Raw genomic sequence first — 24,514 nt, 5'->3', positions numbered from 1 at the left:
ATCGCTGTCTTGCTGAGCGACAGTGCGCTGGACCCCGGCGTGGGTTGCGCGGTCGCTGGGAAGAAGGAGCGCGAAGCTGCGGCCGGGCTGGGTTAGGGTCCGGCCTACCTGTACCCAGCAGGATCCGGGAGCCTCGCGGCTTGGTAGGTATCGGTAACCGGGAGAGGAGATTCGGACTTGATCGGTGCGTCCCTGAGCCTTGTGGTGGCAACGCCGCCGGGCTTGTTTAACATCTCCGGACTAGGGCTGGGTGAAGGCCCGGCTTCCTGCGGAAGTCCTGCTCCCTTAAAGTCCGTTGGTTAAAGGGGTCTAGGGACTATGGCTGAGCTGTCGAGAGGCCCTTTATTACGGAGTGCACTTTTCAAAGCCCAGAGTTTAGGATTAGTTGTAAAGATCTTGAACCTAGAAAAGCCTGCTTCTGCTCCTGTTCCTAACATAAAAAGTGTCCGGTACAGCGAGAACTAGAGAACCTCTTGAACTTGAGAGATTCTAAGGAGTTTTTTTGTTTGTCCTCTTACTGTACATACCGCAAGGCGTTATACAGGAGTGCACATCTTTACTCGTTTCTGAGTCCTGTGTGCTGTATTTGTTCTGGACTCACTTCCACTCAACAAACTGGAACCCTCCAAGCCTCTAGCTTGGTGCTGAAAAAGACCCTGGGAAGGTGGGTTTCGAGAGGGGGCGGAGCTGTGCCGTCCTGCACAGTCTTAATCATTGACATTGCTGAGACAGTGAAAGTAATGTGAAGAGTTATGTGAAAGGAGTGTACTGGCAAGTAAAAGTGGAGGGTAAACATTTACCAGAGTCTACTAGATGTGAAAAGGGTATTACATTTGATTCTGGACAGATTCCAGAATGAAATTGGGAGTTCTGGGAGCTGGTTTGTAAGTACCGTAGAGCACATAGACAAATCGTTTTATTGTAATCCCCAACATTATAAAAAAGTACTTTGATTTGAAAGCCCCCCCCCTTAAAAAGAAAGTTATACAAGCTTAAGGCTCACAACCATAAAAGACAAAAGTAAGTTTTAAGATTCACAGGCTCAGAGCTGAAATAGGCCCAGGCAAGTCCAGGCACACCCAGGCCCTGTGGGGCCTGCCCCACCGTTAAGACTAACAGACCATAAAGATAAGGAAGAAGGAATGCAGGAACCAGCCCGAGGTATCGGAACTAACTCATAGGCCATCTGGCGGGAAGGGATAAGCCCCTAGCCCCTGACATTCCGGACGCCCCAGCCTGCATGTATTCTTTTGCTATGTTGTAACCTCATTTAAATATGTTTGAGATAGCCAATTGTGTTTTGCTAGGTTGTAACCTCATTTGAATATGTTTGAAATAGCCAATTGTGTGTAACCATATATCCGCGCCTCATTTGAATCCACCAATCAAGTCCCTGTAACCATGCATCTGCTTCTGTATGCCTGGTTCTGCTGGGCGCGCCAGTCCTTCCGAGTTGACTGAGACGCCCGCAGGTACCTGTGTATCCTGACAATAAATCCTCTTGCTGATTGCATCCAGTGGTCTTGGCCTGGTCATTGGGCTTGGGGATCTCCTTCCTGAGGGAAGATTCTCACTGAGGGTCTTTCAGATTCTGAGAGTAAACCCCAGGTTAGACTATACCAGTGCGGTTTTTTTCTAGCACAGCGTATAATAAATTAAAAAAAGCATTATGTGGAAAATAGTGTTTGAGCCGCCATCATCATGGGCTACAATGATATGTCCAATCTTGACAGTCAAACTGCGACCCCCATGAGGGTATACGTTTTAAGAAAGCTTACTTTTTGTGTTGAGCCATATTGCTCCTAACTGTCTTTGGCCACTTGTAGATTGGACCTGCCTGGCTGTGCTGAAGCTTCTCTAGAAGTTTGGTCTTGTCTAGGGGGTATAACTTAGTTCCCACTTTAATGTAGCTATTTTGGAGACCAGAGGAAGTTTGAGGGAAAAACTGACAGGTTTGGAAGCCCCTTTCCAACCAAAATTCAGCAAAAATTACCTATTTATTCCACAAGGTATGCCAACGCGGCCTTCCTTTGTTACTTCAGAAGGAAAGGTTTGCCCTTGTATTATTTTTAGCAAGCATCCCCAAACTATAAAACTCCAAGAGATTAAACCCTCAAGTATTTGTTCCTATTCGGGTCATAAAACCAGCTTGATCCACTGGCTAGAAGAACAAAGCATGAAAGCATAAGTCAGAGTCATTTGACAGTTAACATTTTTTGTCTGTTTAGTCGATAATTTATAACATTTATTGAGCATTTTCCACTTATTTATTTACTTGAGCCTGCCTCACACTTGTAGCTCACACTAGCCTTGAACTTTGAGCAATCCTGCCTCAGGCTGCTGAGTTCGTTTTAATTAATATTTAGGTATTGCACTCATTTCTTTCTGCAGTTTTGGTTTTGCAGTTGGTTACTTGTTTGGGTTTTGTTCTCTTTCTTTTCTTTTAGACAGTTTCAATACATTGCTACTGCTCGCCTTGAGCTTTCAATGCTGTATCTGTGTCCCAGGAGTAAAATTACAGGAGGCACTCACTCCTGTGCCCAGCTGCTCCCTCTTCTGACCCTTTCTGTTTGAAAGCTTTTTTTTTTTCCAAGCAGGATTTTACCAAACCAGTTTTGTTTAAGTCTCTTTTGGAAGAACTGGGTCTCAGACTAGGTCAGCCGTTTCACTGTTGTGTTTAGTAATACGACTCATCTAAGACAGTGGGTTTTTTTCATTTACCTTTTGACTAATTTATATGCATGAAATGCATTTTAACAGCTCAGTATTATGTAGTAATCTGCAATATATGTTCTAAATACACTTCAAACCACAGTTTCCTTTAAAAAACAGATTAACAGTTGAGTCGATTCTGTTGTAATTTTAGCATTTACAGACATTTTTGGTTTAACATGATTCTTTGTTTTTAAATAATAAGGCACGTCTTTACTTTTCTAGTTCAGAAGTTCCTGTTTTGAGCTTCCAGGGACTAAGCCACTACCCAAAGACTATACATGGACTGACCCTGGGCTCCAACCTCATAGGTAGCAATGAATATCCTAGTAAGAGCACCAGTGGAAGGGGAAGCCCTTAGTCCTGCCAGACTGAACCCCCCAGTGAATGGGATTGTTGGGGGGAGGGCAATAATGGGGGGAGGATGGGGAGGGGAACAGCCATACAGAAGGGGAGGGGAAGGGGTTAGGGGGATGTTGGCCTGGAAACCGGGAAGGGGAATAACAATCAAAATGTAAATAAGAAATACTCAAGTTAATTAAAAAAAAAAAAGTTCCTGTTTTGGTTGGTAGCTGAGACTGCCTTTTTTTTTTTTTTTTCAGGCTTTTGATGTATAGGAAATATTTGACTACCCCAAATATATTTATTTAAATCATTTCTTTCTATAGATAATGTATTATCTATTTTTGTTTTTGCTGTTTGAATACTGTTTTAAATATGTCAGTAATTTAATCTTTCTTCCTTTTATGGTTGTGTTTTTCCTTGTAGACTAAAATGTCAGAAAAAACATGGCCTTGTTAGCCCAACAGTTATCCAGATGGTTCAACTCAGTTAAATTGAGTAGCTTCATTAAAGCCACACAAGTCACAAAACACTCTGCAGGACTAGGAAAAAATGCCTCAGCTCAGGCCCTGTTGTCCTCTGACACCTGCTTTCTCCAGTGGGGAATTAAGACTGACAGGGCTTTGTTCTCCTGGAGCAGTTTCCAGTCGGCCAACACAACTAGAAGAAAGAGTTCTACCAACAGCACTCTGCTTCCTTCAGTGAGTGAACAGCCAGAGAAGATACCTAGGCTTGAATCTGAGCTGCCTCTGGAAGGTAATTGTGGACAGTGAGAAAAGTCCCCTTTTCACAGATAGTTTTGATCATGCTAAATATATAGACAATACTCACCAATTCCACATCCTGTATTGTACCAGGCAAAAAAGGAACAATGTTGGCTATTTTCATTTAGTTCTATTAAATTGTTATTTTAATAAGTTCCTAGGTTTATTAATTTGTGTCAGATTGTTTTATAGCTAAGTGTGTAAGATGTTTGCTTTCTAAAATTCTGTTTCATAGCTTCTTTCAAAAAATGTTGTCTAGGGCCATACCACCCTGAACACGCCCGATCTTGTCTGATCTCGGAAGCTAAGCAGGGTCAGGCCTGGTTAGTACTTGGGTGGGAAACCTGGGAATACCGGGTGCTGTAGGCTTTTGGGGTTGGGGATTTAGCTCAGTGGTAGAGCACTCAAGGCCCGGGATTCAGTCCTTAGCTCCGAGAAAAAAAAAAAAAAAAAAAAATGGGGGCTGGAGAGATGGCTCAGTGGTTAAGAACTGACTGTTCTTCCAGAGGTTCTGAGTTCAAATCCCAGCAACCACTTGGTGGCTCACAACCATCTGTAATGGGATCTGATGCCCTCTTCTGGTGTGTCTGAAAACAGCTACAGTGTACTTATATATAATAAATCTTTAAAAAGAAAAAAAAAGTCCTCTGGCATTAAATAGAATTATTAGGGTTTAATTGTTATATTTATCTTTGGAGTATACAGTTTTGACATATATACTTAACTGTGTAACAATAATTAAGTGGGAACAGTTCTGTTACACTTCAGATTTCCCTTGAATCGCTTTATAGTCAACTGTCCTCTTGCCATGCCACCTACTATAGGAATTCGTTGTTAAGCCACAGGTAGAATACTACTCCATTAGTAGAATGTGAATGGATGCTAAAAAGAAGGGAAGAGAAACTGACTGTGAATGATAAACCATAATTAATAGAGTAAAATTAATAGAGTCTATCATAGCTTGGGTTCCTTAAAGGGACAATTTCAAATGTCTTCCGTACCAAATTATATTAAAACAACAGCAGAGAACTCCATATCAGGGCAGACTGGCAAAGGATTGCAGGTGGTAGGAACATAGAAATCTTCTTAAAAGAGTAATCTGGAGATGGTGGCATTGGATTAGAATGAATAAATTCAGAATAACATAACTTTAGAATGTAGATTTGGGGTTTTTAAAGTCATTCTTCAGCCAAGTTCACGAAGCTGTGTCTCACAGTGTGGTTGAAGAACAGTGGATCTTTCAACACTCTTACCTGTTAGTGAAACATGAAGAGAGTGTTTTGTGCCTTACCTAGGCAAGGTGATTCAAACTTGTAATCCCAGCATTTAGGAGGCTGAGGCGGGAAGATTCCCTGGGTTGTGCTCACTGTCTCAAAACTAGATTGACTACCTTGAACCTTCCCGATAAGCTTCTTACCTTGGAGGGACGGTAGCTGGTCTCTCGGGAACTCTTAGGTCTTAGGTTATTTGTGGGCCGTTGTGGCGTGGGGGTCACCACTATTAGGCAAAGCTGGCCTCACACTTGCTGTACTCCTCCTATCTCAGCCTGCACAGCCAAATGCTGGGATTACAGGTGTGGACATCGTGATAGGCTTAGACTTCATAAACATCTACTTCTGGAATAATCTCAGTATTTAAGCAATGAGGCACAAAGTAGGGAAGATAGAATATTTATGAAAATAGATCTTGGATTGTTTCCTTTTTTAATATTTATTTTTATTTATTATACATATGTATATGGATGTGTGCATGTGAGTGCAGGAGCCTGTGAAGGCCCTGGAATTGGAGTTATGGGATTGGGAACTGTCTGTTGTAGATGCTGTGATCCAAACTGCGAGAGCAGTATTTGACTGCCAAGTCATTTATGCAGCCCCTTTATAGAAACAGTTTTCTGCATGTGCATGACACTGCTGACTGGATTCTCTCTCCCTTCATGACTCGCTGTAAAGAACTGGACGACTTGCCTCCGCTGTCTCCGTTACAGCCAGTTTCAGAGGAGGAGGCTATTCAGATTGCTGCATACTCCCCGCTGCCCCTTTCCTCCTCCACACTTGCAGATTACGTAGACCATTCCGAGACTCTACAGAAGCTGGTGCAGCTTGGTAAGTTTCCAACCTGTCACACAATGTGTTAGTCTGTTCACCCATGGTGCACTGCTCTCTATTTGCCGTGTTATATCCCCTGACCTTCCTCCCCAAGCCCCCTGTTCCCATCTGGATTATTCTCTCAGCCTGTATCATAACTTTCTAAATATGCTGGCTAGGAGGCTATCCTTGAATCTAGGTAATCAAAGGCAGCCAGAGCGTTTTATTGCACACTTCCATCTGGTCCTATCTGTAATCTAGCACTTTGTTGAACCTACTTGATTTTCTCAGTAATGATCCTAGGAAGTTGACAGGAATTACATGGGTAAGAGATTGAAGAATTCCAGTTTCCCACATACAACCATACTAAGTTCCCCATTTTTAGCTTGTACCTCAGCTTGAGCATCTTAATCTCTGGGGACTCAATTTGTGAGCCTTTAAGGTTATTTTTCTTGTTTAATTGAGCATTGAGTATTATCTTAGTTAGGGTTTCTATTGCTGTGACGAGACACCATGATCATGGAAACTCTTATAAACATCTAGTTAGGGCTCATTACAGTTCAGAGGTTTATACCCTGCGTGGCAGCATGCAGACAGAAGTGGTACTAGCAAGAAGCTCAGAGTTCTACATCTGTAACTGCAGGCAGCAGGAAGAGTCACATTAGGCCTGGCTTGAGCATTTGAAACCTCAAAGCCAACCTCCAGTGACTCACTTCCTCCAACAGGGCCACACCTCCTAATAGTACCACTCTCTGTGGGTCTATGGGGACCATTTTCATTCAAACCAGCAGAAGTATTTCTTACTCAAAATACCTGGAGGTAGAAGTATTTGAGATTTGACACTTTCTCGCATGTTCTCATTCGCTATATCTTGGAGAACTAGTTTTGGTTTGTTTGTTTGTTTTAATCAGAAAAGAGAAAAGAGTACCTGTGACATAACCACAGACCCTCAGGGGTTGTCCTTGGTTTATTGTTTCCTCCCTCTCACCTTAACATTGATTTAGGGCCTCCATATTCTGTCTCTCCAAGTTTGCTCTTATGCTGTACTAACTTTAGTTCTCATTTGTCACTGAACAACTGCAGGCACCTCCTACCTTGAGAGAGAGAGAGAGAGAGAATGCAGGCACCTCCTACCGAGGGGGGTGGGGATGGGAGAGAGAACATGTAGAAGGCAAAAAAAAAAAAAATTTTTTTCATTTAATTGCTTGTATTTGTTTTGTTTCCAGTCAGGTTCTTTCCTTGTTCTGGACCTGCAGATATAGGCCAAACTGATTGGCCAATAAGCCCCAGAGATTTATCTGTCTCCACCTACCTAGTACTGGGATTATAATTGCACATCACCCACAAGGCTTGTTGTTGTTTAAATGTGGCTTTTGGGTGATCAAACTCAGGCCCTATACATATAGGCAAGCACTATACATATATACGTACTGAACTCTCTCTCCAGCCCCTAACTTGATAACTTCCTAGTCTTCAGCCATATTGGCCCTGCAAGATATCTGTAGTGTTAGTGTTCTCTCTGTAATGCAAACTGACTACCCTGCTTAACTGCTTAGTATCTTTAAAGCCTTTCAAGGCCTTTGAGTTCTCCCAATTTTCCTGTTCATCTTACCAGTCTCCTGCCTTGCCTCCTTCACTTCTTTGGTTGACCAACAAGTAGAGAACTTATTTCAAGTTAACCCGCTTCTGAAATGTGTTCTCTGCCATACCATGTGAATGACTCCTCTGTGAGTTCTACTCTACTTGTTTTTATGCCTGCACTAATAACAGCATATGGTAATATTTCACTCCTGTTTGTGGCCTAGTTAGCCAGGTGTTACCTGTATGTGTAAGAAACTTCACGTGAGGCTAGGCATGTAATCCCTACATAGCAAGCCAGAGGGAGCAGACACCTGTGAGATCAAGGCCAGCCTAGTCTACATAGTGGGTTCTAGGCTAGTCAGGGTTACAGATACTTACTTGAAGATAACCGGAAGAAGATAGAGATAAATGAGAAGTACCCAATGAGATATAAATAAAGGCTCTTTTACTAACCTAAGCATCCATCAGTTAGTGACTAATTAAAGGAAATGCAGTATACAAATGGGATACCAGTCAGCAGTAGCAGAGAATGAAGTGCTGTCATTTCCAACAGGACTTGGAAGACGTGCATACAAAGGCATGTTTCATTAGTAGAAAGTGAGTAAACCAAGCTCCCAGAAACAGAGAAGAATGGTGATTGGGGTAAGGGAGGTGACCTTGGGGAGATGTTGGTGGAACGATACAGAGTGTCCATTCTTAGTAAGTTCTAGGAATCTATGATGCAGTAAGAGTGTGTTTTAAATACACACACACAAAATACATGGGTTGCTATGTTAATTAGCTTTGTGATGTTAATTAGCTTTGTTTAATCAAGAAACAGTGCTGATATACCTAAAATATCTATCAGACCTCAGAACGTACACAGCTTAAGAGATGCTTTCTGTAATAAGTTCAGAGATGAGAGATGACATGTGGTATCTGCCTCGAACAGCAGAGTAAGCTACCTTTCAGAACAGCTTCCCTGCCCTCTAGCAGGTACGTATTGTTGCAAAGGATCAACATGGTTCTCACCTATGAATAATTTACAGTATACTGAGAGCCTTGGGATATGTTCCAGCCATTCCTTTTGTATGAGCTAATAATTTCAATAGCACGCCTTAGAAAGTAACTTAAATGGCAGTAACCTAGAGGATCCATTATTGCTTGCCAATGGTTTTTGAGTAATGAAGCTTTGTCCTCTTCTATTTGTTTTCCTGCTTTTTCTGCTTGTTTGAAATCCAGGAGGCCAGTCCTGTGCACAGGGGCTTCAATGCAGCTGGCTTCTAGGCAGCTTCTGCCAGGGCTCTGTAAAGGCCAGAAGGGGCGGGCCAGATCATTTCCCCATTCTCACTCTTCTTTAGGTCCTTTAACTTGTCACTCCACGACAACAGCTCTCTCTCATGTGGCCCTTCACTAATAACTCATAGCTCCCTCTGATCTCTGGGAAAGGATTGGTCTGCCTATCTCTGTGGCTAGCATGCCTTTGTGTGTCCACTCTACTCATGCCATCATGTTACATTTCCTTCCATTTGAGCTCTGTAGGGTAATATGCTTTCCAGACCCTGGCTGGTGACTGAGTATATGCAACAGTGAAAGATGCAAGGCCAGGATTTATTAGAACATCTCCTGCTCCCTTCCTATCCCCTTTTCTCAGCATTTTGGGCGGTCAGTGGCTGAATTTTCATTTTAATGGAGTCATGTGTGAGCCTTGTACTCTCCTGATGGGATTTCTCCCATTGCTTCTAAAAAGCAACCCCATGACCAGAGTATGACAGCCAGCTCATGCTGAGTGAGGCCCTCCAGCATGTGTAAACTCACTTAAGTCCAAGTCTTTTAGGTTATTTCTAAAACATTTCCTCATATATTACAGATTTTTGAAACTAGTTTCCATCTCATTTTTTTGAGATCATTCATTGATTGCACTTGGTTTTGTTCTATTTTGAACTTACAAAAGAATTACATATAATAGTTCAATTGGAAGGATGGTTTTCAGTAGTGATACAGGCTAAAGTCAAAACACAATGCAGGTATAAAATTAGAAGCTCTTTAGTTAGGATAGGTGGTGAAGTACTTTATCTAATCGACAAATATGATGGACTGTATGTTAATTGTATATCATACTTTGTAATTTACATAATTATTATAGTTATGATCAATTTATGTCAGAGAGATGAGCATTTTTTATTTGGACAGAAAAGATGAGATGTTTGGGATTGGTTCTAATGCTTTGAATTAATCCAGCCCCCAAAATTGGGAACCTGCATGTTCAAACACTAGCAGTCCTTGTCCCCAATTGGTTTTTGATTGATCACTAAAGAGCCAATAACCAATGGCTAGGCAGGTAGACTGAGGCAGGACCTTTGGATTGTGCATGCTAGGAACTAGAGAGGATACTCACCATGATTTAGAGGGAGACAGATCAGATTTAGTGCTGCAGAAAGAAAATCATCCGAAGTGTAGATCAGAAGGAATGTGGCCCCTGGAAGGGCTGCCCAGAAGCGTCTTGGGCAGCAAAGACTAGAGAGCTGCCCAGAAGGAGCCATGGCAACAAAGATAAAATAAAGAATTAGAGGGCGGGCGTTAGGCCAGGAGTACCAGAGGGAAATGTGTGCTGACTGCGGGGAGGATTAGAACTGTCCAGCCTTTGAGCTAGTCAAGGCATATTTTTATGGGCAGGCGTGCGTGCGTGCGAGCGTGCGTGCGTATGTGTGTGTTTCATTTGAGAATCTACCACTCCTAGGTGGGTGCAATGAGTGGTCGTGACCTGCCAGCAGCAGAGTGGATTAACTAACTACCGCTACATTATTGAATTAAAATGTCATCACTAGTGTGTGGTAAGTTGTCTGAGTTCATTCCAAGTAAGCTTCTGGTCTCTACCCCATGTGGGAGTGTGGTATGTTTGGGTGTGTGCACACTCATAATACCAAGAAATTTAGATTTCTAATTATATTTGTTTCTAAAATTGGTAAATGGATATGATGATTTTTTGATTGTGGATATAATTATAAAAATGTTATTTCGTTGCTTTTATAGGACATATATAAAAGTGCCTCTAGAAAATAATTTTTAAAAGTGGATTTTGTGGTACTGAGTATTAAACCTGTGGTCTTGTGTATACTAAGCAAACACTCTAGCCTTTTTTTGTTTTCTTTTATCTTTGTATTTTAAAATAGTCTCTTCATGTTTCACCATTGACCATGAACTCACCATATAACTCAGGCAGACCTCAAATTTATAATCCTCCTGACTCAGCCTTCTAAGTAGCTATTAACATGATTTAGTGCTTATGTCTTAGGGGAAAGTTTAAGCACAAATGTTTTTGTCTTTCTGTCTACACTGACCTTTAACATATAAATGCTATACCTGATTTTAATTCATTTCTACAACCAATTCATTTAAAAGTACTTTAAGCTTCCATTTGTCTATATCAGTTCTTTCTAAAAGATTATTCATCGGTAATTTTTTTCTATATGACATTAATGGCTGAATAAGAAATTATTTTCAAACCAATCCTTTTCCTTTATTATAGGAGTAGATTTGTCTAAGATAGAAAAACATCCAGATGTAGCCAACCTCCTTCTAAGACTGAATTTTGAAAAAGACATTAAGCAAATACTGCTATTTCTTAAAGATTTGGGTTTAGAAGATAACCAACTGGGACCATTTCTGACAAAAAATTATGCTATTTTCTCTGAAGACCTTGAAAATCTTAAGACCAGGTAAAGTTTGAAATGATTCCCATATAACCTATGAAGTACTTATGGAAGAATTATATGTGTGGGAGAAACTTTCTAGTTTGCTATCCAAGCATCTACTGTGTGCATATGATGGTTTATATATGCTCAGCCCAGGAAATGGCACTATTACAAGGTGTGGCCCTATTGGAGTAGGTGTGTCACTGTGGGTGTGGGCCCTACAACCCTCATCCTAGCTGCCCGGAAGCCAGTATTCTGCTAGCAGCCTTCAGGTGAACTCTTAGTTTCTCCTGCACTCTGCCTGTCTGGATGCTGCCATGCTCCCTCCTTGATGATAATGGACTGAACCTCTGAACCTGTAAGCCAGCCCAATTAAATGTTGTCCTTATAAGAATTGCCCTGGTCGGGCTGGGGATTTAGCTCAGTGGTAGAGCACTTGCCTAGGAAGCGCAAGGCCCTGGGTTCAGTCCCCAGCTCCGAAAAAAAGAACCAAAAAAAAAAAAAGAATTGCCCTGGTCGGGCTGGGGATTTAGCTCAGTGGTAGAGCACTTGCCTAGGAAGCGCAAGGCCCTGGGTTCAGTCCCCAGCTCCGAAAAAAAGAACCAAAAAAAAAAAAAAGAATTGCCCTGGTCATGGTATCTGTTCACAGCAGTAAAACCCTAACTAAGACAGTGAATATCAATGGTTCTTTTAGTTAGGGACTTCTGATCTAAAGAATATTTAAAAATAGTTGTTTTGTCAACCATCAATTATTATTTTCACTTTTCAATTTACCGATGAATTAGTATTGAAACATTTCCCTCCAGAAACCATAAATTTTTTTCTCTGACATTTCTATTAACAAATAATTAAATTATCTAAGAGTACACGTAGAAGCTGGGCAGATTATGAAAGCATGGTCATTACTGTTTTTTCTTTCCTTTTTCCTGTTTGGAAACTGAGTCTCACTATATCATCCTGACTGGCCTTGAACTTACAACCCTCCTGCTTCGGCCTTCTAAGTACTGGAATTAGAGTTGTGTACTACCATGCCCAGTATTTCTCATTGTTGATGGCAGATATTTAGCATTCTTTGAGCAAATTGTTTAATCATAATAATAACATACTTTAATAATGTGCTACCTCATAAATTGAAATTCTGTTTGTAGTAATCATGGTTCTCTTAAGAAGAAAAGTAGTAGCCTTTTAATATATATTAATTAGAATGGATTACAGGTTGTGATCTGACTCATCCAACAATGGCCGTCTCATGTCCAAAAAGCCAAGAAATGCTTTAGTTGTTTGATCCGTGAGGTTGGAAGTCTCAGCAGGCTCAGCCTGTTGCTGGAATTAGAGTTGTGTACTACCGTGCCCAGTATTTCTCATTGTTGATGGCAGATATTTAGCATTCTTTGAGCAAATTGTTTAATCATAATAATAACATACTTTAATAATGTGCTACCTCATAAATTGAAATGACTCAGTGGAAAATAATTTAGTGTGTATAATTGTGAGTCCTTTGTAGAATTTACAAAATGAATAAACTCCATATTAATTATAGACATGGTAATGCAACCTTGTAATCCTAACACTTGGGATACTGAACTCAGAAAATAAAAAGGTCAAGGCCAGCCTGGGCTAGGTCATAAGACCCTGTCTCAAAACCAGAAATTCTGTCTGAAAACAGATGACTCAGTGGATAGAGTACTTGCCACCAAGTGTGAGGACCAGAGTGTGGATCCTTAGAAGCCAAGTAAAGCCCAGTACCGTGGAGCTTAGACAATAGCTAACCTGGCTTTCCTGGCTGTGAACAGTGAGAGACCCTGTCTCAAAACAAGGTGGAAGACTAGAACCTATGCCTGAGATTATCCTCTGACTTCCACATGTGCACCAAAGACATGTTCATGCCCCCCACCATCATACACATATAATAATTCTTTTTAAAATTAGAAGTATATTAGGATTATTTTCTGATTTAAAGTAAATGAACGCTGATCAAAATTTGTTGGGTGTTACAAAAGTGTCCAGAGTTTGGGCTCTTATAGAGTATTTTTATTGATCTTATGGAGGAGTTATAGGATACTTTTTTTAAAAAACACTACTTTAGCACTGAGTAGATTCAGAATATGTGTGTGTGTGTGTGTGTGTGTGTGTGTGTGTGTGTGTGTGTGTGTGTGTGTGTGTGTGTGTATGTGTGTGTACGTATACATGTAAAAATAATTGACAAGAGATGGGCATGGAACACAGGAAGAGTGGGGGTAGAAATTATGTAAATACAGTACTACTTTCTGAAGTAACATCATATCAATAAATATTTGTCTGTGTATATACATTTTGCTTTATATTTATTTCCCTAGGAAATGTTTATCATGTGTATGTGTATGTTTTATTCTTTCTCTAGAGTAGCTTATCTACAGTCAAAAAATTTCAGTAAGACAGATATTGCCTGTATGGTCAAAAATGCACCATTTCTGTTGAGCTTCTCCGTGGAAAGACTAGATAACAGACTGGGATTTTTTCAGAAAGAACTGGAACTGAGTGTGAAGAAGGTAAGAAAAAAGGACCAAGTATAAGGGAATGCCTTTCCTCTTTTAGTTATCTTTCAATGTCATGTTTCCAAGTGCCTGGTGTACACAGATCCTATTACTGCATGACTCTTGTGTCCAAAGATGACTTAGCCTGAGGAGACTCCATCAAATTGATTCCTTAAGTTTTGTTTCTGTGCCAGATTTTTCATCAAACCAGGTTGTTGATGTTTATTTTGAAGATTGCTATCATGTATTTGATTGGGTCATATTTTGAATTTTCGCTTGGCATCCCTTAGTTTTCCTAACTGGTTAAACGTGTTTGCATAGTGACGGTAATTATGTTTTCACTACAGACTAGAGATCTGGTTGTTCGTCTTCCAAGGCTACTAACAGGAAGTCTGGAGCCTGTGAAGGAAAACATGAAGGTAACATAACTTGAGGCTATAAGAAGCTGATTACCACACTTGATTAGGTTTTGTTTGTTTGTTGTTTTAGAATAAATACTGCTGTTGTCATCATGGAAAAACAAAAATTTTAGCAGAACTTTTTAGCAAAAGTGTGTTTTGTGTTTCTATGAAAGAAACCTGTGTGTTAAGGAAGCAAAGTTTCTTGCTCAAGTTGTCATGTGCTCTTAATAGCTAGAGAAACATTTATTAGAGTCTTCGTAGATACTTCATAAAGCACAAAAATTTTTAGCAGAAGTTATTTCTAAAAGTCATAAATGACAGTCTGTTTCAGCCAGTGTTTTCTGCACATGCGACCTAATGTACCTGCATCAGTCTCCTGCAGACATTAGGACCCAAGATCCTGAAGCAGTAAGGAATAAATGGGACTTGAGAACTGCTTATTTTCTTGCCTGGTATGATAGGCAGTGTCTGTGCTTCCTGGCCATGTTCCTTCTGTGAAAACAATTTTGATTTATCCTATAGTGGTTCTGATTTAGCTTGTTTGCAAATTCCACAGTGGCTGCCCTCACTTAACTATAGCTATGCACTCCATAAGCTGGGCGGCAGCTCTTACTGACCAAGGCTCCCAAGCTAATAATAATCACTGTATTGACTACTTTCCAGTTGGGCCTATATCCCAGTTTCCCTGAAACTATGGGAAGCAGTCACAGCATTTGAGATCTATTCAGGCAGTCACCCTGCCGTCACGTCCAAGATCCCCTAAGCTTTAATCAGCTCCTGGAGAGGTGCAGCAGGTGCCAGGCATACTGCTGGACCTCACCTTTCAGGCTTTACAGCAGTGAAATGGGGACAGGTCTCCAGAGGCCAGCTTCTTCCTGGCAGCCAAGGGCAGGGTTACTTTTCCTTACACGTTTCATAATGTAGGCCTCCTGCCACCTGCACTTTGCACTTTCTGCCTCCCCCTCCTCCTGAGGTTATTATAGATTGGATTCGAGCCCAGTCTCATAATTGTCACTCAAATTTCAGGCCTCCACTGGAGCTCAGATTCAAACAATGTATCACCTCTCAAGATGGCACAGTCTCTGTATACCACAGTGCAGATGGACAAAATGAGATTTATGTCTACCACTGGCCCAGGAATCACTGTCTCACAAAATCCTGCAGTGGTTTTGAAGATTGTGTAGTCTATGGATATGTCTTAAGGATTGGAGTCTTCCTGTCTTGATAGTCGTTATTTCTGAAGGACTTCCTCTTGGTCTCTTTGCAGTCAGTATTTTTTCTTGTTCTGACCCTTTTCCATAAGATCTCATGGGAACAACTGGTCCAGTATCTTGTCTGGAAGTCCAGCACTGATTGGCTTGTCCAGTCCGTACAGGCCTCCTTTCTCCATATGTTATTCCATCTCACGGTGTTTTGTTTGTTTTCTTGTTTTGTTTTTTTCCTGTGGGACTCATGACAGTCAATGCAGAGACATCCTTGTGTGGGTAAAGGCTGTGAAATTTGGGTCACTTCAACCAATGTGAGCCATAATCCTTTTAGGGGTACTGGTATAAATGCGCCCACATTTTAAAAGATTATTACTTTTAAATCTGGAAGGATCAGTTTGCCCTCCAGCATAGTATCCAAAGGCCATTTCTACTTGTGACTTCCAGGAAATTTACTTTTTTGTAGGTTTACCGCCTTGAACTTGGTTTTAAACATAATGAAATTCAGCATATGGTCACCAAGATCCCTAAGATGCTAACTGCAAACAAAAGAAAACTTACGGAGACTTTTGATTATGTACACAATGTGATGAATATTCCCCACCATATCATTGTCAAGTTCCCACAGGTAACGAACGTATCTCCTAGGCGTCTCAGACCCTAGGCGTCTCAGACCGCTGCCCGAGTCTTGCATTTAGGCTGCCCGGTGTGGTGCTTGCATTTGTAGGAAGTTCACAGCTGCAGGTCTCCTGGAGAGACTTCGGTGAAGTGTCTTTGCCCCTATAGCTTCTATCTACAAACATAGTCTCTTGGGGTTTTCTCCATTAAATTTGAAAAGTACTGTTTCCTTTATCCGTGGTATCTAGATGGGAAAAGATGCGTGGCCTTAGCACACCTTTCAGAATTACGTTGCTTCCAGCCCACTTCCTTCCCATAGAGTGATGCTTTTTTGCCCATCATATTCTTAGTGACCCTTAAGTAATCTTCCATGAAGGAGCATTAACAGATTGTTGGATAATTGAGAATGGGTTCCATGAATAGGACCTCGCAGTCATTCATTACAGAATGGATCTGCCTTGGGCTAGACCGTGTATGAGCACTAAGAGTACAGTGCTCAGTCATACGTGGCTTGTAATCTAGTGTGAGAGGCGGAGGTTTAAAGTAAGTGCACACGGCAGCAGAGTCTTAGCCAGGGGGCTGCTGGGGCAGTTAATCCAGTGTAGAGATAGAAAAATGGACGACTATTGATCACTTACTTCTTTGCGAATATGGACTCATTATAGTTACTATTCCAGCAATTATCCCTGTTTGACAAATGAAGAAAACAACCAAAGGGACAAAGTGGGATTCCTGTCCGCCACTGGCCCAGGAATCACTTTCACCAAAACCCACCGGCAGTGGGTTTTAAGATTGTGTTAGGCTATGGGCATGTCTTGAGGATTAGAATCTGCCTGTCTTGATAGCTGTTGATTTCCGAAAGTCTTCCTCTTAGTTTCTTTGCAGTCAAGTGTATTTTTTCTTAGGTCCTGTGAGGCATCCTAGTCCAGCGTCTTGTCTGGAAGTTCAGTGTTGATTGGCTCGTGCCTGCCGGTCCATACGGGTCTCCTTTCTCTGTGTGCTGCTCCATCTCATGCTTCCTTTTGTGTGGGTCTTATGGCAGTTAGTACAGAGACACAAAGGGCTGTGTGTTCCAGAGGCATCCCAACAAGTTAGCAGCATATGCTTTCTTTGCTCACTGATCTCAAAGTTGTTAGTTTTCCCCAGTTGTTTTCCTCCGTGTCCTTCCATGGGTACAGTTAGCACTTTGTATCCACTTTTGGACACTGGGAAAAAGGCCTAGAAGTATTTGCCCTATGGAGTGCTTCACCGTGTCTGAAATACAGCCAAGAGAAGTGCTTTGGTTCACCTCCCCAGCAGCCCCAGCCCTGTGCTGCAGCCTCTCATTCAGTGTGGGCCCTTCCCCCTCTTGTCCCTTCATCTACACAACAGCAGGCTCTAGGCATGTAGCCAGCTCATGATTCCTCTGTCAGATGTCTGTGCTCTTCTTAGTCTTTGGGGATTTTAATATTAAAAGGCATGCTTTTCCTATTCGCCCCAAAGGGGTCAACCTCATTTTATTTTAATTTTCAGTGGGTACCAGAATTTAAAAATCAAAACAGAGACACTTTAATACTTTACAGATCGTGGAATCCTTTTTGCTGACACATCTTAGTCTCTAATGTTGGTTCTCAAACCTGACAGATAATCTAAATTCTAAATAGCTTGTTAAAAGTCTTATTCTCAAGTTTCAGATGAGGTAGTTTTGGGGTGACTCCTGAGGCTTTGCTCTTGCAACACTGTCTGTGTCTCAGGAGTCATCATACTGGTTGCCCTCCATGAAGACCTTCCATCATTATCATTCTGCATTAGTTTTTAGTCCCTTTTAAATAAAAATTTACCTCCTTCTTCTTTCATTTTTTGCCCCAGTACCCAGAATTTCTGCCCAATAGCTCAGGCTGTTTGGAACTCACTCTGTAGCCCTAAACTCTAAACTGGCTCTAAACTTAATACTTCTGCTTCATGTGACCAGGTTCTATGATTGCAGGCACCTAAACTCATTTCTTATTTAGTAATACTTATGAGTGTGCTGGGAATCAAACATATAGTCAGTGTCATTAACTTATTAAACTAACTTATTAAAATAGTTAACCGAGTAAGTTTGTTAGTATTTCAGCTTTTTATTGTTTATTTCTTTCTCTTCCAGGTATTTAATACAAGAGTATTTAAAATTAAAGAAAGACACTTGTTTCTTGCCTACTTGGGCAAAGCACAGTATGATCCAGCAAAACCTAACTATGTGTCTTTGGACAAGTTCGTATCTTTTCCTGATGAAGTATTTTGTAAAGAGATTGCCAAAGCTTCAGTAAACGATTTTGAGAAATTCTTAAAAACTCTTTAGTTTTTGATGAATGTTTAAATATATTCTTGTAAATATATACATGAATAAACTTATTTTTAAAATAAATGCCTCTGGTTTCAATATTACAACTCTTTTTCTCCTAATTCCCTTTCTGACTAACTTTTTGGCTTGGCTTTTGGCATTTGTTGTTTATTTTAATAGGAAAATTATATCACTTTCCCCCTTTCCTTTCCTCCCTCCATATCCTCCCAGGTACCCCCTCTCCTATCCCTCCCATACCCTGCCTCAAGTTGATAGCCTCTTTTTATTACAGTAGTTAAGTGCATGTGTGCATTTATAAATGTGAATACACAAATATATAAATGCAGTCTTCTGATTCTTTTTGTTGCTTGTGTGTATTTGGTTTCAGGGCTCATCATTCTGCATTGGCCAACTGTCTTAGTCACTTTTCTGTTGCTGTAAAGAAACACCATGACCAAGGCAACTCTTATAAAACAAAGCATTTAGTTGAGGCTTGTTTACAATTTCAGAAGTTAGTCCATATCATCATGGCAGGGAGCATGGGTGCATGCAGACAGATAGAGTGCTATAAAAGTAGCTGAGTTCTACATCCTGATTTATAGGCGGAGAGGAAGAGACTGCTGGCATGCACTTTTGAAAACTCAAAACCCACTCCAAGTGGCACATTTCCTCCAACAAGTCCAGACCACTTAATTTTTTTTCCAATATTGACACTCCCTGGTAACCAAGCATTCAATTAGATGAGCCTGTAGAGGCCAGGCCATTCTTAAGCCACCACACCAGCCAATATGGAGGCTCATCCCAGGGAGAAGCAAATCCTATCAGCCATCATTACTTGTCTATAGTTTTTTGTCTAGGTATAGAACCCTTCAAAAAGTTTCCTCCTCCACATTGGCATGGCCCATGAATGTTGCCATTCCAATCTTGTCTATTTCAAAGAGACTTTCACAGCAGCTTCTTGGTGTTGCTCCATCTTCCTCTGTGTTCTCTAAGCTGTAGTAGATGAAGGAGCTCTGAGGTAGCTGTAACCATTGGAGCTGAACTTAACAATCCATTGACCTCTGCATCGTATCAAGTTGTGGTTTTCTGTGATGGTCTCCATTTACTGTAAAGAGAGACTTCTTTGATGAGAGGTAGTAGCTGTACTTATCTGTAGGGTTAAGGATAAAATGTAGAATGTAGTTATATAATTATGCTGGTCTAGTAAAATGGCGCTAGTAGATTCTGGATAAATATTTAAAATACAGTTAGAAATTATATTGGTTTTGGAAAATAGCAATAGTATGTTTTCTAGGTTTTGTGACCTCTCCAACTACAGGTAGCTGACAAGTTTATAGTAGCAGGTATGAACTCCTGCCTATTGGGCAGGTCAATTAGACAAGCAAGTCTAATTAGAACACTTGGTTGCTTTCCAGATATCCTTACTACTGCACAGTTGTAGTTATCTTGCTAGGCCCATCATTTTGTGGTTCTTCTGTTTTATAGCTGGCTAGGACTATTACCTCCCTTGACATGTCTTATAGCATCTTCCACTATGCTAAGAACTAGTCCTTAGGGAGGAAGCTTCCAGATCAGTGTCAATTCCATGTCTGTAAGATCTGTGTTCAAAAAGTATGTGGTATCTTTGGCATTAAATAGGCTTTTTCAAGTTCTGAGAGATAGTCCAAGACTATAGCAATAGCCTTTCTTTTGCCAAGAATCTCAAACTCTGCTAACTTGAAGGGAGGTTTCCCATGGCTGGCATGAAATGTTTTTTGTGAGACCATTACCACCCCATGTACCCTAAATGTGTGTGTGTGTGTGTGTGTGTGTGTGTGTGTGTGTGTGTAATGTATTATACGTTATATATAATGAGCATATAGTATATATGTGTATTTTAAAGAAAGCTTTTTAAATGTTAACCTGTAGCTTTTTCAAACAACCTTAAGTGTTATCTTTCCACCACCTCAGCTCTTCCTCTTCCCTCCCCATTTAAAGCCCCCTACTTCCCATTCCATGTACCTCTGTCCTAACACCCCTGTGTAGAGCTCCTTCCTGCCTGCTTACCCCAAAATCTCTGTTTTCCTGGCTTCTGCTCTTACTCCAGGATATACATTCAAATCTAAAGATTCTACATTAGGATCCACAAATAACAGAACAAATTTTTTTTCAGTTACCTCAGTTGGTATATATATATTCCAGTTCCTCGATTCAATTAGTACCTCATATTCTAGTTCTGTCTACTTACCTTCTGCCTTAGGGTTTTATTGCTGTGAACAGACACCATGACTAAGGCAGCTCTTATAAGGACAACATTTAATTGTGGCTGGCTTACAGGTTCAGAGGTTTAGTCCATTATCAAGGTGGGAGCAGGGCAGCGTCCAGGCAGGCATGGTGCAGGAGGAGCTGAGAGTTCTACATCTTCATATAAAGGCTGCTAGCAGCATACTGGCTTCCAGGCAGCTAGGATGAGGGTCTGAAAGCCCACACCCACAGTGATGCAGCTACTCCAATAGGGCCACACCTTCTAACAGGGCTGAACATATACAAGCCATCACACCTGCAAATTTTATTTCATTTTGCTTTATCACCGAGTATAATTTCTTTGCGGTTATATACGTTTTCATGATCAGTTGAAGAACACTGACATTGTTTCCATTTCCTAGCTTGTAATTAAAGAGGCAATGAGCATGACTAAGCAAATAGGCAATGAACATAACAAGTATCTGTAGTAGAACGGAGTCTTTGTGTGTGTGTGTGTGTGTGTGTGTGTGAGAGAGAGAGAGAGAGAGAGAGAGAGAGAGAGAGAGAGAGAGAGAGAGAGAATGCCAGCTGTCAAATCAGATATCTTTTATGACCGCCTAATTTAAGACGGTCTCTCACTGTACCTGGATCTTACCAATCCCACAAAATATCTGGCCAGCAGGCCCCAAGGACCTTCTTTTTCTGTTTCCCAGGGTTGGGGTTATCAACTTGAATCATCATGGGTAGCTTTTTATATGGGCGCTGAGGATTTGAATTTAGGTCCTCATGTTTGTGCAGCAGCCCCTTAAGCTGAGCTATCTTCCCTGTTCATTTAAATGTATTACTTACTGTAAGTTAAGGTGATGGTTTCACTGGAAATTATTTCTTTTAAATGATTTATATATTTTATATGTATGAGTGTTTTGTCTGCATGTATGCATACCAGAAGAGGGCACTGGATCCCATGGAACTACATTCATGGACAGTTGTGAGCTGCCTTGTGGATACTAGGAATTGAACTCAGGACTTCTGGAAGAGCAACCAGCCTTAACCACAGAGCCATCACTCCAACCACAGAAATTATTTCTTGATGATGTATATTTGTAGAGATTCACTCTCATAGGGCTTTCTTACAAATTTCCAGTAACTTAATTCCTGTTTGATTTAATCATATCCTTCTTAGGAAAAAATGAAATACAAGAAGCTTAAAAAAAATAGCAACTTTACCACGGACTAACAATGTGTCCTTCATATGAAGCTTTGGCTATAGTGGAAGATTTTTCTCATTTGCATTCACTGGTCTTTGAAAATAGTTTTGAAGATAGTTTTATTTAAAATATCACTTCATCCAATATCTACTACTCTACTCAAAACAAGCCATTTGGGTTTATGGAAAGTGTTAGTCTCCTGAGCATGAGTATTTGAAATTGTCCACAGTTGGCTACTGGTAATCAGGAAAATCTGAAGCAAGTCAATGGGACATAATGGTGCCTATAAGAAACCTTGGACTTAGCACCAGCATGAGCTGGTACATTTTCCACAATTACCATGTATATGTTAACCAGGGCAAGTGACTTGGCCCCTATGTCTTTGCTCTTTTTTTTGTGAGGCACCATGACCTTAGTTGTCTGCCTTAGCAGCACCACAGTGAACCATACCTGGTATTGGTACTTGGAAGAATTTCTCTCCCACAGTGACTTAGGGTCAATATGGTTTGGCCCATTCAACACTCTTAAGCGGTACCTTGAAAACCACTTGCCTATTATGTCTAGTCTTAGAATATCAGAGTCATGAGCCATTCTGTAAAAGCAAGCAATTGGAGAAATTGGGTGAAGAGAAAAATGACTGACAAAAAGCAAAACAATCCAGCCAGTTCAGCATATCAAGTGATGTGAGGAAGGCAGCAGTGTTGAGTATTGCCACCTTTGCAGAAATGCCCTGCTGAGTCAAATTTGGGAGATAACCTGTGTTTAGCCACTAGATCCAGAATCAGTTTATTGTACCAGAGTTGTACGTGTGTCTTAGATAATCCTGCAAAAATAATGTAACTGAGTTGGTGACTGCTCAGAGCCAGACATAGTGTCTCTCTGATTACTAAGTTGACATTTAAGGTTCTAAAATACATTGGCTAATGTGATATATATGTGTGTGTGTGTGTGTGTGTGTGTGTGTGTTCCCATCAGTTCTCCAATGGGTAAAATGAATCCATAAAACAGCTGAGAGAAAAAGCACAGACTTGCCTGGTCTATGTCTAAGAACTTCATTTTGCCTTAATGACATATCCATTTGGAATGGGCTAGCTTGGAGCTTGGGTGATAACCTAGTCGGGCAAGTGCTACTCACACATGGGGACCCCAGTTTAATCCCCAACATCCTTGTAATAACTGAGGGCTTCAGTGCACATGGAATCCCAATGCTGGGGTGATGGAAGAAGGACCCCTTGGGCTCGCTGGCCAGTCAATCTCGCCTAAATTGATGAGCTCTAAATTCAATGAGAGATCCTTTCTCAAAAACTAAGGTGAAGGAAGACATTGAGCCTAGACCTTTGGCATCCACATGCCTACACACACACACACACACACACACACACACACACACACACATGTACACATACATACACACATATTGACAAGCAAGAGTACACACAGAAGCACACAAAGAAAAGGTTAGCTGTGCTGCTGTCATAGACAGTCCTAAAATTTTAAGCAGTTTTAAACTGTAAAGACTTGTTTCCTTCTTTTTAAGATTGATTGATTGATTGATTGATTGATTGATTGATTATAAGTACACTGTAGCTCTCTTCAGAACACCAGAAGAGGGCATCAGATCCCATTACAGATGGTTGTGAGCCACCATGTGGTTTCTGGGGATTGAATTCAGGATCTCTGGAAGAACAGTCAGTGCTCTTAACCGCTGAGACATCTCTCCAGCCCCCAAAGGTTTGTTTCTTGATGATGTTTATCTTAAGAGTAAAAGTGGTTTAATGGTACAGAGTGATGCATCCTAGATGCCCTCATTATGACTTGGGAGTTGGCAGTCTACTAAGGGAAAAAGAAATATTAAAGATTAATCTTTAAAATTTTTTTGCATGTGGGGGTGTGCCAATGCATCATGTGTGTGTGTGTGTGTGTGTGTGTGTGTGTGTGTGTGTGTGGTGTGTGCCTAAAATTTAAAGAGTTAAAGTACTGTCATTTCTATGCCAAGAGGAAAGAAATAAAACATTTTTTAAAATATTTTTAGGATTTGTTTTAGTAATGTGTGTGAATCTGTAAATGTTCACACATGCATATGGGTACACACAAGACCAGAAGAGGGCATCAGATCTCTTAGAGCTGAAGTTCCAGGTGGTGATGAGCTGCATTACATTGGAACTTGGAACTAAACTGAGTCCTCTGGAAGAGCAGCAAGTGTTTGTAACCACTGAGCCACGCCCCCAACCCCCTAAAACATTTCAAACCAACATTAACAAACACGAGTAAACACCAAGCCCTAGGCGTTCTGCACAGAAGACTGGGAGAAGATTGGGAAGGGGTGTATCTGTATTGACTATAGATTTTCATTATACTGGTGTTATTTCCAAACTAATGCAGTGTAACAATTATTGTGTAGTGCTTACTTTATATCCTGTATTAAAAGTAATCTAGAGATGCTTTAAAGAAAGCAAGAGTGTGCATAGATTATACTAAAACACCGCACCATTTGACATAAAGCATTTGACCATCAAGCTTATCCTCTAGTGTCCTAGAATCCCCTCCATCCATACTGAGGAAGTGTGTGCCTGAAAATCATCTACTATCTATTCATTACCTGTCTCCAAGCAAAGGCTCCATCTATACCATAAAGTTCTTTCCTGTAACAGGGCATGGAAGAACACCGTCCCCTAATTTCGTACTACTTTTCCCATTGTGTGACGAAGAATGTTTCTTTAACAAGGCGCACAAAAAGATCAGGCTAATGTGTGGAGTCCGTTCAGATAAGAAAATTTAAAAAACGCCTTCCACGGGCCATCAGAGCTGCGCCTGTGCAGGCGCCCTCAGCACTCCCTCTTCCCTCCCTCCCCTTCCGAAAGTATGCAGGACGCCTGCGCGTGACCCC

The 24,514-nt window shown here is 41.0% G+C and overlaps 2 protein-coding genes, 1 long non-coding RNA gene and 1 pseudogene across 8 annotated transcripts in view; 2 read left to right on the top strand and 2 right to left on the bottom strand.

The window, feature by feature from the left end:
• Ptdss1 (phosphatidylserine synthase 1) overlaps positions 1-260 on the bottom strand; it is a 62,365-nt gene extending 62,105 nt beyond the window's left edge. The window contains exon 1 of the mRNA XM_087556916.1: positions 109-260. Coding sequence (XP_087413042.1) covers positions 109-233 — 125 coding nt within the window. The 5' untranslated portion in view covers positions 234-260. The remainder of the gene's footprint in view (positions 1-108) is intronic.
• Mterf3 (mitochondrial transcription termination factor 3) lies at positions 22-18,280 on the top strand. 6 transcript variants are annotated; one of them, XM_087556162.1, is made up of 9 exons: positions 22-143; positions 3,695-3,810; positions 5,768-5,920; positions 10,203-10,296; positions 10,992-11,181; positions 13,538-13,685; positions 14,018-14,089; positions 15,743-15,904; positions 18,020-18,280. In XM_087556162.1, exons 4-9 carry the CDS (start codon positions 10,278-10,280, stop codon positions 18,212-18,214), a joined length of 786 nt encoding a protein of 261 aa, XP_087412288.1. In that variant the 5' UTR covers positions 22-143; positions 3,695-3,810; positions 5,768-5,920; positions 10,203-10,277; the 3' UTR covers positions 18,215-18,280. The 6 variants fall into 6 exon arrangements, with proteins under 6 accessions (XP_087412288.1, XP_087412287.1, XP_087412290.1 ...); XM_087556161.1 differs by having other exon boundaries at positions 3,481-3,810; XM_087556164.1 differs by lacking the exon at positions 15,743-15,904.
• On the top strand, positions 4,072-4,187 carry LOC120093896 (5S ribosomal RNA; annotated as a pseudogene).
• On the bottom strand, positions 17,984-24,465 carry LOC102549197 (uncharacterized). The gene is made up of 2 exons (XR_015625443.1): positions 24,227-24,465; positions 17,984-19,346 (listed from the first exon to the last, which is right to left on the bottom strand). It is a non-coding gene; the product is annotated as an uncharacterized LOC102549197 (long non-coding RNA).
• Between the last annotated feature and the right edge of the window lie 49 nt (positions 24,466-24,514).

The sequence above is a fragment of the Rattus norvegicus genome, chromosome 7 (assembly GCF_021556685.1).
Source record: "Rattus norvegicus strain SHRSP/BbbUtx chromosome 7, alternate assembly SHRSP_T2T, whole genome shotgun sequence".
In the NCBI taxonomy this organism is placed as follows: domain Eukaryota; kingdom Metazoa; phylum Chordata; class Mammalia; order Rodentia; family Muridae; genus Rattus; species Rattus norvegicus.
Note: the sequence above shows the minus strand (reverse complement) of the source record. Positions and strands in the feature narration are given on the sequence as shown.

Coding starts and splice junctions, on each gene's coding strand:
- Mterf3 (NM_199387.1), top strand. CDS start 3,501: ATGGCCTTGTTAGCCCAACAGTTATCCAGATGGTTCAACTCAGTTAAA. Junction 13,686..14,017: donor TGGAACTGAGTGTGAAGAAG/GTAAGAAAAAAG, acceptor TTTTCACTACAG/ACTAGAGATCTGGTTGTTCG. Junction 14,090..15,742: donor CTGTGAAGGAAAACATGAAG/GTAACATAACTT, acceptor ACTTTTTTGTAG/GTTTACCGCCTTGAACTTGG.